At 32.7% G+C, this 15357-nt stretch overlaps 1 protein-coding gene across 4 annotated transcripts in view; it reads right to left on the bottom strand.

Annotated features, from left to right (window-relative positions):
* Positions 1–958: 958 nt before the first annotated feature.
* The window catches only part of LOC114325217 (Ca(2+)/calmodulin-responsive adenylate cyclase), an 897698-nt gene continuing 883299 nt past the window's right edge, over positions 959–15357 (bottom strand). For all 4 annotated transcript variants that reach the window (XM_050642766.1, XM_050642767.1, XM_050642770.1 and 1 more), the window contains one exon: positions 959–13546. In XM_050642766.1, coding sequence (XP_050498723.1) covers positions 13212–13546 — 335 coding nt within the window. In that variant the 3' untranslated portion in view covers positions 959–13211. The remainder of the gene's footprint in view (positions 13547–15357) is intronic.

The following is a 15357-nucleotide window of genomic DNA, read 5'->3' as shown; positions in this document are numbered from 1 at the left end:
TAGTTTTAATATTAATAGAACAGAAATACTAGTGTGCGAGAAATACTTTATCTACGACACGAGATAGAGATGGAAAGACGCAGAAACTTTTAGAGCAGACGAATATCCGGCAACGGACATATTATGTAAATGGAAGAATGGTGATGATGATAATAATGGATATTTCTGGACAGATCTATCTAAACGATTGTGATGTGAAGAAGCCACAATATGCCGCTGGCGTACCTTCCGTATGTAGGTTATGGTAAAAAGATGCAAAGATGTCGTACATGCTGTTTATAGTCTTTTATTGACTTTGAGAAGACCTTTGATCGAGTAAAAAACATACTGAAATTATTTTCATTCTTCAGTAGGTGGGTGTTGATGTACGGCCTTATTAAAAATACGAAGACCTACGTATTATTAAAAATCTTTACTGGCATCGACGTGTAAACATCAGGATGGGCCGGGACACTTCGCTTGAAGAGCTTCAAATACGAAGAGGAGTAAGGGCAGTATTTTATCCCCACTAATATTTTAACATCTATTTTGTTCGTTTTCAGTAAAGTAGTGGATGGACTGTTATGTGAAAACAGTATTACTTTGAGTCTGAAAATTAGATTAGTGAGATGTTATATGTTCTCTAAAGATTAAAAAGAACGTAATGGCTTAGAAACCTGAGAGAATGGTTTAACAGATCCTCTGCATCCCTTTTCCGAGCTGCCGTCAACAAAATTACTATAGCCAATTTGATAGCCAGCGCTCGTTAATCAAGCACCGCACATGAAGAAGAAATACTCCCCGTCTTGTACAACTCGAGACACTTCTAATCTTTGACATTTGATCGTGATACCGTTATGCCTAACAACAAGCTTTTAAAATAATGATTTAATAATATGAATACTATTTTCAACAATTAAATCGAACGTTAAAAATGATGTAAATTCTAAATGTATTAAAATGGCATACCCCTCCATACTCTGAAATCATTGTTAACAATGAGAAATTTTTGAAATTTTATAATGCTTGTTAACAAGGAAACCAGCTTCGATAAATACATCTAATCAACGATATTTAAAAGAGATTTTAAGAATAAACAATTGCTAAGTACAAAAATAATAACATGCAACTCAAAAGAATTACTTGTAAAAATATAGTAAACGTAATTTTTGTAAAAAAATATTGCATCAATGGTAACATAAAAAACTGATCAAAGAATATTGTAAAACATGAATGGCAACATACAGTTATCAAAAATAATTTCCAGAAAAAGTAAACAAGTGTCAATTATAAGTTTAATTCTTATACTATACAGATCAAATTGTATATCATAACTCTCAGATCAAATTGTATATCATGTTTACATCTCTGACATGTTTAGATTATATAGCATCGGCATTATAGAGCAATGGGAAAATATATGCACATACCTAGAACTACAGCAGGTTGAACAAAATGAAAGAAAGCGAAAGGTATGTTCGTGACAGAAAAATTGCACTAAAAGTAAAGTCTCTAATATTACAGTTATACCAATTATGTTGTACGACTCTGGATATTTGATAGTTAAAGAGAACTAATAACAACGGACGCATGTTGCAGGATCAGGTTGCGTAAATGAATAAAGCAACAAAAAGGGACAAAAATAAAAATGGCAATATTAAGTCTATACTAAATTTACAATCAAGATGCAGTAGAAATAAACAAACCAAGACACGTTAAATGCTACTAGGAGCACTCCCGAATCATAATTTACAATGTATAAACTTTGGAAATCATGATGTGGGATTTACAATGTATATTACATTGTAAATTATGATTCGGTAGTGTTCCTAGTAGCATTTAACGTGTCGTGGTTTGTTTATTTCTACTGCATCTTTATTTTAAATTTAGTATAGTGTGGGTACCAATTGGTGTTAAAATGGAAGCACAAGTTAAGATTGTTCGTTTCCAAGCCGAATCAATAATCACCTAATATGAAGAATCACTAAATGTCAAATTCCCGAAAGAAGCAGTAAAGAAAATTGTAAAAAATTATTCAGATAACTATAGTTTTGCCCTGGAAGTCTATTACACCGTAAACAAAAAACGCCGGATCACTTGTATTCACACATTCTTTTAAAAATTTTAAAATAGTTTCACTATTTAAAACATTTATTATAATTTAAAATATAATTTCATATGTTTAGTATTAAGATTAAACATTATCATCTTATTTAAAACATTGTATATTTAAAAATCATTTGTACGCAAAATGAACAAAACTACAGGATCAACCAAAAGTAACGTTAATCATTATTATTGAGTTACACATATATGAGTTTAATATTATGAAGTATATCATCTTATTGGCTAACCCTGTAAAAACGAAAATGATTAAAAACTTTTCGCATACGTTTTCAATCTCTTTCGGCAACACTGGAAAATTTTATTATTAATCAATTTTAGAAAGTATGAAAATTCCTATTTTACATACAGAGCTTATTAACATGACAACAAAATAATTCCACATAAACATAATATTTAACAAAATATTGTAACAAAAATAGTAAAAAAATGAATATACTGCGAAAAGTATTATGTATGTATTAAAAGGAAAAAACGCAAAAACGCGTATTAAATGCGCAAAAAACGGAAAAAAAAAACGGAAAAACTGTAGGTCCAGACGAAATACCTGCGGAATTACTGAAATGTCTAGACGATGAAACTCTACCTGTACTACTGGATCTGTTTAATAAAGTATATAAAACCGGAAAAATCCCTCAGGAATAGTTGGTGTCCACCTTTGTAACAATACCAAAAACAATATATGCCAAAGATTGTTCGGACTATAGGACAATATCAATAATAAGCTATACCCTCAAAATATTTCTAAAGGTGGTTCATGGAAGATTATACAGAAAGCTGGAATATGATATGGATGATACCCAATTTGGGTTCCGCAAAGGACTTGGAACAAGAGAGGCATTGTTTGCGTTTAATGTCCTCTCTCAAAGATGCTTAGATATGAACCTGGACATTTATTCCTGTTTCATCGACTTCGAAAAAGCGTTCGACAGGGTCCGACATGACAAACTAATAGGATTATTGAAAAACAGAGATATAGACAGACGAGATTTACGAATTATCATAAATCTGTATTGGAATCAAAAGGCGAATATAAAGATAGAACAACAAGAATCCGAGAATATTGATATAAAGAGAGGGGTAAGACAGGGTTGTGTTCTGTCGCCGCTACTGTTTAACCTATACAGTGAAGCCTCTTTTCAGGAAGCGATAGCGGAGTTAAGTGGTGGAATTTCTATAAACGGAAGAATAGTAAATAACATAAGATTCGCTGATGACACCGTTATAATGGCAGACACCCAGGAATCGCTACAAGAATTGCTAAATAGAATTAACGATTATTGCATTCGATACGGACTAAAAATAAACAAGAAAAAAACTAAATTTATGATCGTATCAAAAACAGAACATGGAAATGAAAGGTTAATGATAGAACAAACCCAAATAGAAGAAGTAAAGACATACAAATATCTGAGAACCTGGGTCGATGACAAAAATGACCAAAGCAAAGAAATGAAAGTCCGAATTGAAACTTCAAGGCAAGCATTTATAAAAATGAAGACACTGCTTACAAACAAAGACCTTCAGTTGCCTCTCAGATTGAGGGCTCTAAGATGCTACATATTTTCTATATTGCTATACTGAATGGAAGGACATTGAAGAGACAACACATAAGAAGAATAGAAGCGTTCGAAATGTGGTGTTACAGAATAATATTGAAAATTCAGTGGGTTCAAAGGATTACCAATGTTGAAGTGCTAGGACGTTTAAATAAGGAGATAGAAATTATGAAGAGTATAAAAACTAGAAAACTGGAATATTTGAGTCACATTACCAGAGGAGAAAAATACGAGTTGCTGAGAATTATTATGCAAGGAAGGATCCAAGGAAGAATAAGCATAGGAAGAAGACGCATCTCCTGGCTGAGGAACCTTAGAGAATGGTTTAACTGTAGTTCATTACAACTGTTCAGAGCAGCAGCCAACAAAGTGACCATAACCATTATGATATCCAACCTCCGATAGGAGAGCGAACTTTAAGAAGAAGAATTAAAAGGACAACTGTCATACAAATTTAGTTCTCGTTAAAACTGATTACGAGTTCTTACTGCAATCAACTATTAACCTTTTCCATCTATTGGTGAACATAAACATTAATCCAGTACACTGTAGCTTGTTTCCGGAAGAAGAGAGACAATAGGGAACTTGCACAATTTTTTTTATTGCATAATAATGTTCAGTTTTGTTTAAAAATGAGATTTCCAAAATTTCACGCTTCAAAAACTCGTAATAACTTAGAAATACGTATTTAAAGTCTTCAGCGGTATAAAATAGTTCAAACGACCCGTGACGTCACATAGTTTTACATTAGTTATTATTATGGTTATATTTCGCTGTGTCTAAGTACACGCTAACGTGTACGCAAATAAAAAAGTTAGGTATATACACGCGAATTAAACTTCATCAAGCCAGTGACGTTATTATTTAGCGTGCGCAGTGACTGTATATTTTGGTACATGCTATTTTGATATGTTTAGCGTGTGTTTGATAGAAAAATATTTGTTAAAGGAAGGGAAGCAGAACTATTCAGATGTTTCAAACTTAATGGTAATAAATCAATGTATATATTAAAGTATATATATAGCAAAATAAATATATGTATTTAGTTGACATAACACGTACAAAATATTGTTAAAATAATTTTTATACGTAAGTTAATTATTATAATCAACTATTCTAAATGGGAAATAAGCCACAATTTAACTAAAAAAATGATCTTATTAACGTTTCGACGTCCAAATCGGATGTCATTGTCAAAATACAAAAATTAGTCATATTAAATAAATTATTAGAAAAATTTTTTACTAAGCAACACCATTTTTGTTTAATTTAATAATATTTTGTATTTTGACAACGACGTCGAAACGTTAATAAAATTATTTTTTGGTTAAATTGTGGCTTAGTTCCCATTTAGAATAGTTGATTACAAAAATGCCACAAGGATAATAGCTTCAGAACAAGTTTATTATTATTGTGAAAGCTTTAGGTCTTCTTTTTATTTTAATCTTTTACGGTAATACATACTATTTCATTTATAACTAAAAAAAATATATATTAATTTATAGTCTCTTATCTTTTTCGTACTGTTTTAAAATGTTCTTAAACCCATTAAAAGAACTAAATAATTGTCCACACTCCGTAGTTAATTTAAAAACAAACACTAAACAAATAAAAAATAAGAATTCACTGACACTCTAACTTTTTTATTTGCGTACACGGTAACGTATACCTAGACACAACCTTATATTTAGGTATATTCTTCTTCTCCTTCTTTAGTTTATTGGCCTCCACCTACTTGGGTATTTGGCAAGTTCATCGTCGTGGAATAAGTCAAAAATATTTATATTCTAATGACATTTATCGTATGTCATTGTAATAATAATATACTAGTTTGTTAAAATTGTAGTTTTATACTGTTTTTGAAGGAAAGTAACGAAGGTTTACTATTGAAAATAAAACCATTTTGTAAAAGTACGAAATTTTCTATGAATAGTTCAAACGATCAAAAACACTTGTAACGTCACATAAATGTATTTTCTACTGACGTTTATAACGTCTAATTTAAAATTCTGTTTACTTTATTGGAAAAATGTAAATGTAAAGCCAAGTGACGTCACGATGCGTTTTGGACCACCTGTTTAAATTTGAATTTTTAATCGTCTTTAGGGGCCAAACGAAAGACAAACAAAACTTTTTTTTCTTTGATACATGTTTTAAATTATGTTGTGTGGTGATTTATAACATTTTTTTCGAATTTAAAAATTTATGCAAGTTCCCTATTAGGTGGAGCTCCAAAACAACAAGAAACATCTGGAATTAACATTCCAACTAAGGAAAAACATTAATCAGTAAAAGATGGTATAAAAACTATAAAATTATATACAATATGGGCCAGGAAGAAGTTCATTGGTAATGAAAGATCAGTACAGTAGAGTAGGTGTAATGAAAATAAACTGAGCAATAAACTGTCTGAAGTAGCTAGTGTCGATGCTTACACTAGCCCAGGGGACCGACGGCTTAACGTATCCTCCAAAGCACGGTAAACGGCTCGTATCATTTTTAGAAATGAAAATATTGTTAGTGACGAGATTTGAACTCGGGAGCTCTGGCTTAGGAAGCCAATATCTTGCCGCCGAGCTACGGCCGTCCACATTTAATAAAGTAGATATTTAATATAGTACTTAGTACGTTTGCTTTCATGCAGTAGTACATCAAAAATTCGTGTAATTGTATGTTGTATACATAGAATCTTTTTACTGTTTCAGGTGGCTCTAACTCCCACAGACAAGCTGCGCAGAGAGCTTTGCGCAAAATGCGGTCTACCAGTATTCATGGATGAGCGCCTTCTTCTTTCAGTGCCATATTAGTTCCACTTAACGTTGCCAATCTCATTGGTGAGTTGTTTACGGTCTTTAGCTAATCAGAATAGCTGTTCGGCACTGCGTATTCTTGTTCAATAGCGAATGTTCTTGAGTCATGACATCTGCTTCCTTCCTAGCGCCTAAACATAGCCAAATTACTGTTTCATTGTACTTGTTTCGTTGTACAGGTTGTAACAGTCAATTAACCTTAACCAACTATGCATTACGAAACAGAAAACTCTGAATTCTGTTGCCAAATCTGTCATGATGACGAAAAACTTACCACCAAAACGTCTGTACAAAGAGCTATCTCAGCGATCGATGAGCGATGAAAAAAAAGACAGCTAGCCTGAAGACTTCTAGTCATGGGCCAGATGAATTTAGTGCGGTATTCGAATTTGCATTAGAAAACGCTGACATAGAAAAAAATACAGATGCTAAGTAAAGAGTTTAACCCAGTAAGATTAAATTTTAGGCGGAGTCAGATTAACTCGGGCGAATGGATTCGCTAGACAGTGATTCCAGTACAGGCGATAAAGAACAACAACCTCCTGATTTATCCAAAAGTTTACCTCCTGTTAATGAAATCAATGATTCGGTAATTAGTACACAAATACATACAATAAACAGTACTCAAAATAGTTAAGTCGATTATGTCAATACCACACAAGATGCCACTGGTTTTCCTAAAAAAGACGTTTTACATAGTGACTTAAAAGACACTTTCGCTTTTGATAAAGAATCTCAAAATATTGTTACCAAAGATGAATCTTTTGATGAGTCTTCTACAGAAGACACGTAGACGATTGTTTGAAAATGACGTTACTGATATTTAGGCTGATGTAAATAGAAAAACAGTGCATCTATTAACTTTTATGTCCATTCCAAGTAGTATTAATAAGAGTATAGATTGTAGTGATATTAATTAAGATACCCAGCAGAGCTCATATGCACCGAAAAAGACTAAGACGTGGCAACCTGTAAGTGTAAGAGTATTCCCCAAAAAGGAAATTATTAGCTCAATAAATATGGAACTAAACAAAGACTTCTTCAAAGAGCCTAGTATAATTATTATAAAGTCATTATTTATTATTAGTTTATAAAGTATACCTACACTCAATAAAATATTTAATATTATTTTTATACAATACATTTGTTGTTTCATTCAAAGTTGCTAAACACTAAAAAGTTGTCATCTTGTTGTCTTTAATTGAAATCATTTTTTATCATGAAATAAACTTAATAATAAAATTTTCCACTTAATCTAATACTTGTCAGATACCCCAATACATCGAAAAGTAAAAAAAATAACAGTACAATAATTTTTTTAGTCGGCTGTGAAATGGTCAAAATTCGAGAAAGAAAAATAAACGAGTAACTAGTACTATTCATAATAATTGCATCTTTGGTTTCTAACCAACTACAGAAAATGGCGCACAACTAATTTCTTCAGGTTAGAGAGCCACCCTAACGATAAAGAAAAAGATCACAAAATTCAGCCTGTTTTTATCAATGCCGTAAGCACCAATTTTGAAATATCTATATCAAATAGTGTAATAATATTTATATTATAATACTTTCAACATTATTATACGTTCAAGCAAGTACTACTAATTTTCTTAATGTCATTTCGCTAAATTTAAATAAATCTGTCATTCTGTGAACAGATAGTGTTTTTCGTAAACGACCAGTGTGTGGGCCCATTTCAACGTTTCGTCACTTTTAGGTAATTTGTTGTAGAAGGATAGTATTAGTAGATAGTAGTAGATTTGTGTAGAAATATTCAACGCACCCATAGTGGGATCACAATATTCAAAATTACGATACCATACCATACCATCCGAAAACTCGTAATACAGGTCATCCTACGTGATAGCGTAACAAAAGCAGGCCGCTCGAATTTAGATAAGTATCAGAACGCTGAAATATAATAACATATAAATAGTAGTACCACAAAAAATTGTTGTCAAGGACTAAAACATAAGCTAACCATTTAGTATTATAATTGTTACAAGAGGTTACATAATCAGGTTAGCTGAGGAGGGGGAATATAAACTGCAGAATATCTACAAGCATAAGTTTGACGGAAAAGATATTACCACTATAATCAAGAGAAACCGCCTGCAGTGGGTACGACATGTAGCCTGGGCCCCGGAATCGAACAAGATAAAAATAATTCTAACAGCGCAACCAGTGGGAATTATAAGAGGTGGTAGACCAGAGATGAGGTGGACAGACGTAGTTTTACAGGATGCTGAGAAGATCGGTGTTGCCAACTGGAAAATCCAAGCAAGGGACAAAATAGAATGGCGCAGAAAGCTTGAGAAGGTGCTACAGCCTTTAAGGGCTGTAATACCAAGATAATGATGATGATAACTGAATAACTTCAAAAGCGAAATTTTAAATATTTCTATTTTAAAAAAGTTAAATAATATTAAAGTTTTTAAAATAATTCTCTTATTATGGAAGTTAAATGAGAGTAGAATTTAATATCCCAATACACTTAGTGGGTTGGTGAAAGCAACCCTCTCAACAGTCGAGTGTAAGGTTAGAGTGCAGAATGGAATATCAAGAACTTTCCAGATACAAACAGGACTTCGACAAGAAGATCGTCGCCTTCTATTCAACATTGCCCTAGAGAAAGCTATTAGAGAATTGAAAACAACAACAAGAGGGACCATTTTTAATGGGAGTGTACAAATGTTATGGCGAGCACGCCACTGTGTGAGTTTTTATTCCAATATCTAGACTACATCGGAGCTGAGAAACACCCACGCTGATAATTTCGAGGTGTCAATGATATGTGCCAGGACTATGAAAGATTTTAAGAAATAGTTTGTATTCATTAATTTAGAATTCAGTATCGTTTTGTACCCTAAGCTGTTAACATCTCAATAAACTGGTGCATTTCCTTCAGTAGTTTCGTTACTTGATTCTTCAACGAACACACATCATTTTATACAGAATAAAAGTGGCGCAATCAGTAGGATTTCTAATTGGAAAAAGTAAAGCCTTTTTTAATCGATTTTGATCGTTAATTGGGAAATTGGAGAATTAGTGACTTAGTATTTGAGTTCCGAGTGTAAGGCCACGAGGAAGGAAAACTGAAGGAACCCGTAAGCAACTTTGAAGAATTCCAAGTGTAAGGCCACTTGTTGTGTAAAGCCACAAAGTAATTCGGAAGTTCTGGGGAGGCGCAACTAGCAACTTAGTCAAAATCTTCTCAACCAGCTTCAGTGAAAAGCCACTCGACCCTGAAAACGGTGAAGCATTTTCACAGAAGAAGCAACAACATCCCCATTTACAGCCAGAGACCGGATGGAGTGAGGAGAACAGGCAGGCCGAGCGACGATTTAAGAACCGGGTGGTAGACGACTTAAGAATGTTAGTGAGTGCGAAATTGGAAAACCAAGGCGAAGGATAGGAAGGAAGGGAAGCTGATTCTGAAACAGGCCAAGACTGACCATGGGTTATACAGCCAATGATAATGATAATTAAGGTGGTAAATGAGAAATTAAGGCAAATATTTATGCATTTTAATGTTTTTGTAGTTTCGGGACCTATGTATTTTTTTGGATGAAGTCGGGAACCGCTCTCTATCGAAATCGGAGTGTACCCTTAAATTAATACCAAAATTGAGTACTTTAATTTGATAGATACCTTGATTTTAGTAACGATTGTGTTAAATTTCTCTTGAGGTACACTGTAATATTTATCTAGTAACTTTATAATATTGCTATTTGAAGACAGAAACCACACTGTATATCAATTTCAGTTAACGCGAATTGGTGAACATCTTTAATGTATTGGGAATTTACTTTGAAACATTCTTTTTGATACTAATATTATAGAGAAAATATTATTACACTATATAAAAAATGTATATACAGGCACAGTTACACTTCTTTTATTCCAAACCAATCATCAATGGTTTTTCTTATTCCACGTAAATATTTCCTATTCAAGTCCACTTCAGTAAAAAATCTAATTTGACTAAGCGCTGGACAGATATGTTCCTAACTATGTCCTTTTGAAAATTGGTGAATATATAATACACTTATTTTGGCAGGCACTCTGTTTTCAATTTTGAATTCTAAAAATATGTTCAATTTTTAAAGAAATCAGTTGGATTTAAGAAATGATTTAGAAAGTACAATTTTCCGCAATAATCTTTACTTTTTAAAGTTATATTTCTTTAGACGCGATTGGGAGTGAATTTTTATTATTCTGCGCGCATGCGCACACAGACAGTATGGAGTTCGTTGCTAAATATTTTAAGTTATGTATGTATCAGTCCAAAACGGGTGTGGAAAGAATATATTAGTGATTTTAGTAAATATATTTATTATAATTTTTGTGTCTTTGGATTTGTCTTCCTCGGGAATAAGATAGTAAGTAATATTTAAAGTATTTACACACTTCACTTGATCTATTTGACACTATGTCTGGAAATCTTGTAATCCGTAAATACAAAGGTAGTATAGCTCAGTGGTAGTGCGTTCGACTGGAGATCGAGAGGTCCCCGGTTCGAATGCGTGTGTTTTCTGATTTTTTTTATTTTGATATTATTTTAATAAACATTTTTGTAAAGTAGTAAGTAAAAATTAGTTTAATCTTTAAATAAAATACAAATATCCTGTTGAAAGTATATTTATTTCGTTGAAATCATATAATAGAAGTATAACTTCTTACGTGCGCACAAAGTACACACACATTCTTTTTTTTTGAAAGATCATCTATAGCTATTGTAGGTGAATGAAAAATAAAAAATTGAATTAATTTTAAACAAAATTATATATTCATATTAAGTATGTATGTTATACGCTCTGAGCTTCGCTGGTGTCGCTCCTAGCGGATTAATAATTCAACTTTCACCAGTAATTTTTAAATTTATTATTTAATTGTTATCGCTTAATATTTACAACGCTAAAAAGTAATTAAGTTGTAATAGATTTTTTTAAGATTTTGCTAATCATTTTGACGTTCTATTGATGAAATATTAATTTCTTACTTCGGATACTTTCACAATTATCGTGTAGATGGCGCTAAGATTAATAGATTAATTTATAATTACATATTACGGAACATTAAAAAAACGTAAATTCAGCATTTAAAACGTAAGTATATTTAAGGTAAAAATATATACCACAGCTTTGACCAACTAATATTTTTTATAATTAATGTTTTTAATTTTAATTTTAAATTAATCACTTTGACATTTATGTCAAATTTCCGGTAAACGTTTACCGACTTGTCACTACTGGCGCTCGCGAATTTATAAATATCCCCTCTACGTACGAGCTCACAGCGTATACACATTATGTAACAACCAAGAGATAAGAATGTAAGAATGCTGCGATGCTACATCTTCTTTCCTTTTTTATGGTGTTGAATCGTGGATTTTGAATGAAGATATGTGCAGAAACTTGGAAGCATGTGAGATGTGGCTATATAGGAAAATACTTAAAATCCCGTGACCGGGTCACAAATGAGGAGGTCCTCAGAAGAATGAAGAAAAACCGAGCGGTACTAACCACCATTAAATTTCGAAAGTTACAATATTTCGGACACATTATGCGAACTGAATCCAGATATCTTTTTTAAATATAAATATATAAATATAAATTTTAAATATAAATAAATATATAAAACATTTTCCTACAAGCCCTTCTGCAAGTATTAATATTCGGAAAGCGAGGTCCAAGATGAATATGAACATCCTGATTAAAAAGCCTCAGCACCTGGTTCAACACAACATATGGACAGTTCTTCGGCCTTGCTGCAAATAAGATAAATATTTCCATGATGACCGCCAACACTCGTCACGAATAGGCACAACAAGAAGAATATGTATGTCGTCACTGAGACGTCAGACCCTATATCGCATCCTCATCGTACTACTCATCCATCGGCCGATTTAACTTACTTTCGAATACGAATCCGAAGCTGCAGATCCACTTTGAATCTTATACTGCTACGTTTGAAAGATGTTTTGTAGTATGGATGAAACAGTAAACCTAATGAACTACAAACATCGTAGTGAATCCCGCCAGTCCGTTAAGGTTTCGAGTCGATTCAATATATGTTTTGCAAATTTGTTACATATAAAAAGACTTCACATTTTTTAAAAAAGATAAAAAAAAGACAACTGAATTAAGGAGAGATGGAAAGCAATGGAAACTTCAAAGTGGTAAAATAGGGTTAAGAAAACGAAAAGAATAGAAAATACGAGTACATAGATGTTCAGTAAATCATGCTTAGTAACATTTTCACTCATTTTTCAATAATGTCACAATTTGCAATATCAGAGGTAAAATTATGTTTTCTATTACTATTACGGTTATGCTGCACGTCTTGAACACTATTTAAACTAGGTATGCAAAAATTAATAGCATTCATAGAATAATGGATATAATTTTAAATAAATAAAAACTGATTAAATTTCAAATACTTTTATGTACCATGGTTAAAAATAATACAAGTTTGTATAAACATGTTAACTATCAACATTATATTGGTATAATGATTAAGTACTGTATCGATCTTATGTTTTACAAATTTAAAGTTAGATAGACATTGCCAAAATAAGTGGAGAATATTTCACCAACGATCATGATGTATATTTTTGTGATTTTCTATTATTTGTCTGGTTTTAGTCTTAAAATTTAGCCCCGCGTCACACATCCCTTTAGTCTCTTATTCGATTTTGTTAATTCGTTTTCCCAATAAAAGAAACTTAGTATATTTCCTAAACGTCGCTATCAGGATCAGTCTCGCTCCTGGGTTGACCGAAATTTCTAGTGATGCTTTCACTCATGGACCGTATATTGGCCAAATGCACATCGTCAGTGGGCACTGAAAAATAGTTTAGTCTGTCTAAGTCCGGCACTGCGTTTAAGTCGTCGTCGGTGCGGTAACAATTGTCGTATTCGGAATCGTAGAGAGCACTCAGCGAGTCCAGTGACATCATGGCATCCGAGTCGAATATCCTAGATGAAGCACGAGATGACATTGAGGTATTGTCGTCCATGTCTGCATCATGGTTGTGGTCTATGTATGCCGAGTTTACATCACTTAAAGCTCCTAAAAACAAGTAACATTATAAAAAGTTATATAACAAATATTTGTTTAAATGACCACGTAATTTGATGAAATAGACCAGGCTGTATCGTCGCCCCCGTTAGGTAAATTATGCGGATTCGTTTTTTTGCACAAGCTTACTCAAAAAAAGGGTCCTTATAACAAATCCACAGGGTGCCGGGAGGTGCCGCGGTCGGAAAATATTTGTTTTGTGATCTTTGTCTCAAATTGATTGTTGTCGAGTTATACGCGATTTAAAATTTGAAAAACGCGAAAATGGTCATTTTCAAGGCTCAATAACTCGGTTAAAAATTATTATTATGAAAGTCAAAAAGTGGCTAAATCAAAGTTTAAAGCCCCCTACATGATCCTGAAGAAATTTGTATCATTAATTTATTACTAAGCTGTTACTTTTAATTATTAACAATAAGCGCTAACAGCGTCTTGAGGCGGTCGTCAATGTGAGTGCGAGTAAGATGTACCATTGGACTGCCGGAATGGTGCATCTCTTACGCACTCACATTGACGGCCGCCTTAATACGCTGTTAGGGCTCGATGTTAATAATTAAAAATAACAGCTTAGTAATAAATTAATGACACGCATTTCTTCAGGATTATGTAGGGGGGCTTTGAACTTTGATTTAGTCACTTTCTGACTTTCATAATAATACTTTTTAACCGAGTTATTGAGCCTTATTTTTGCGTCTTTCAAATTTTAAATCGCGTAAACTCGACAACAATCAATTTTAGAGAAAAATTACAAGAGACCTTTTTTGCTCATAATAAACCAAAGAATCTAAAAAAAATGAATGGAGTGAAAAAAATGATTTTTTGAATTTGTGTAAAAATAGTTAGTTATTTATGAAACAGTTCGTGAAGATGCTTCACGCACAGTTTCATACAATATTTTATCTACGATAAACAAATAAAAATACTGTAACTCTTCGTCACTGGAATTCATTTCTATTCTACAATTTTTAGAACTTTGACATTTAAAAATTCTAATTTATCTCAAACCACAAAACTGTCAAAATTTTTGTTGTAATTTATTGCTCATTATGTCATCACTATGACAACGCGAAAGTTAAGGATATTTGATTATATGAAAGTGTGTCAAAAACAGTGCGAAAAAGTAAATCCCATTTAAAATACATTGTTGCTTCACGCACACTTTAAACCCTTCACGCACTGCTATCTATAATGACAGCTTTCACAAACTAAAAACTTATACGTAATATGACATTTAGTAGATAAAAATTGTTTAAACAGTTTTCCGACCGCGGCACCTCCCAGCTCCCTGTGGATTTGTTATAAGGACCCCTTTTTGAGTAAGTTTGTGCAAAAAAAGAAACGGAATGATTTTCCTAACGGTGGCGACGATACGGCGTGGTCTAAAAGAGCTACGCGACATTGTATATCCATTGTTTACAACAAAGTAAAATCAAGGAGGCTGAAAGCACTGATTACTTGTACAGGGTGTTTCATTAATAATTGGAAATATTTTAACTGTAAATTCTTGGGCTCAAAATATAAAGATTTAACCCAAATCACTTAAATAAAATGTAGCTCCTTACTGAGTTATACGGTGTTTTATTTAAAAATTTAAAAACTATTTGTACCCAGTACTTTAAAACCATATGACATATCCTTGTCATACTTGGCAGCAAATGTAGTTACTGTACACCCCACTAATTATGTTACTGTTACTTATGTTAAACAAACGTTTCTGCCTACCACCAGATGTGTACGACAAGTGAAAGTGAATGATTAGCCCTTCCAAAATTCTACGCCACTGGTGGAATTGTTATTTTAGT

This window comes from Diabrotica virgifera, chromosome 2 (genome assembly GCF_917563875.1).
Source record: "Diabrotica virgifera virgifera chromosome 2, PGI_DIABVI_V3a".
NCBI lineage: Eukaryota > Metazoa > Arthropoda > Insecta > Coleoptera > Chrysomelidae > Diabrotica > Diabrotica virgifera.
This window is presented reverse-complemented; position numbering and strand designations above follow the sequence as displayed.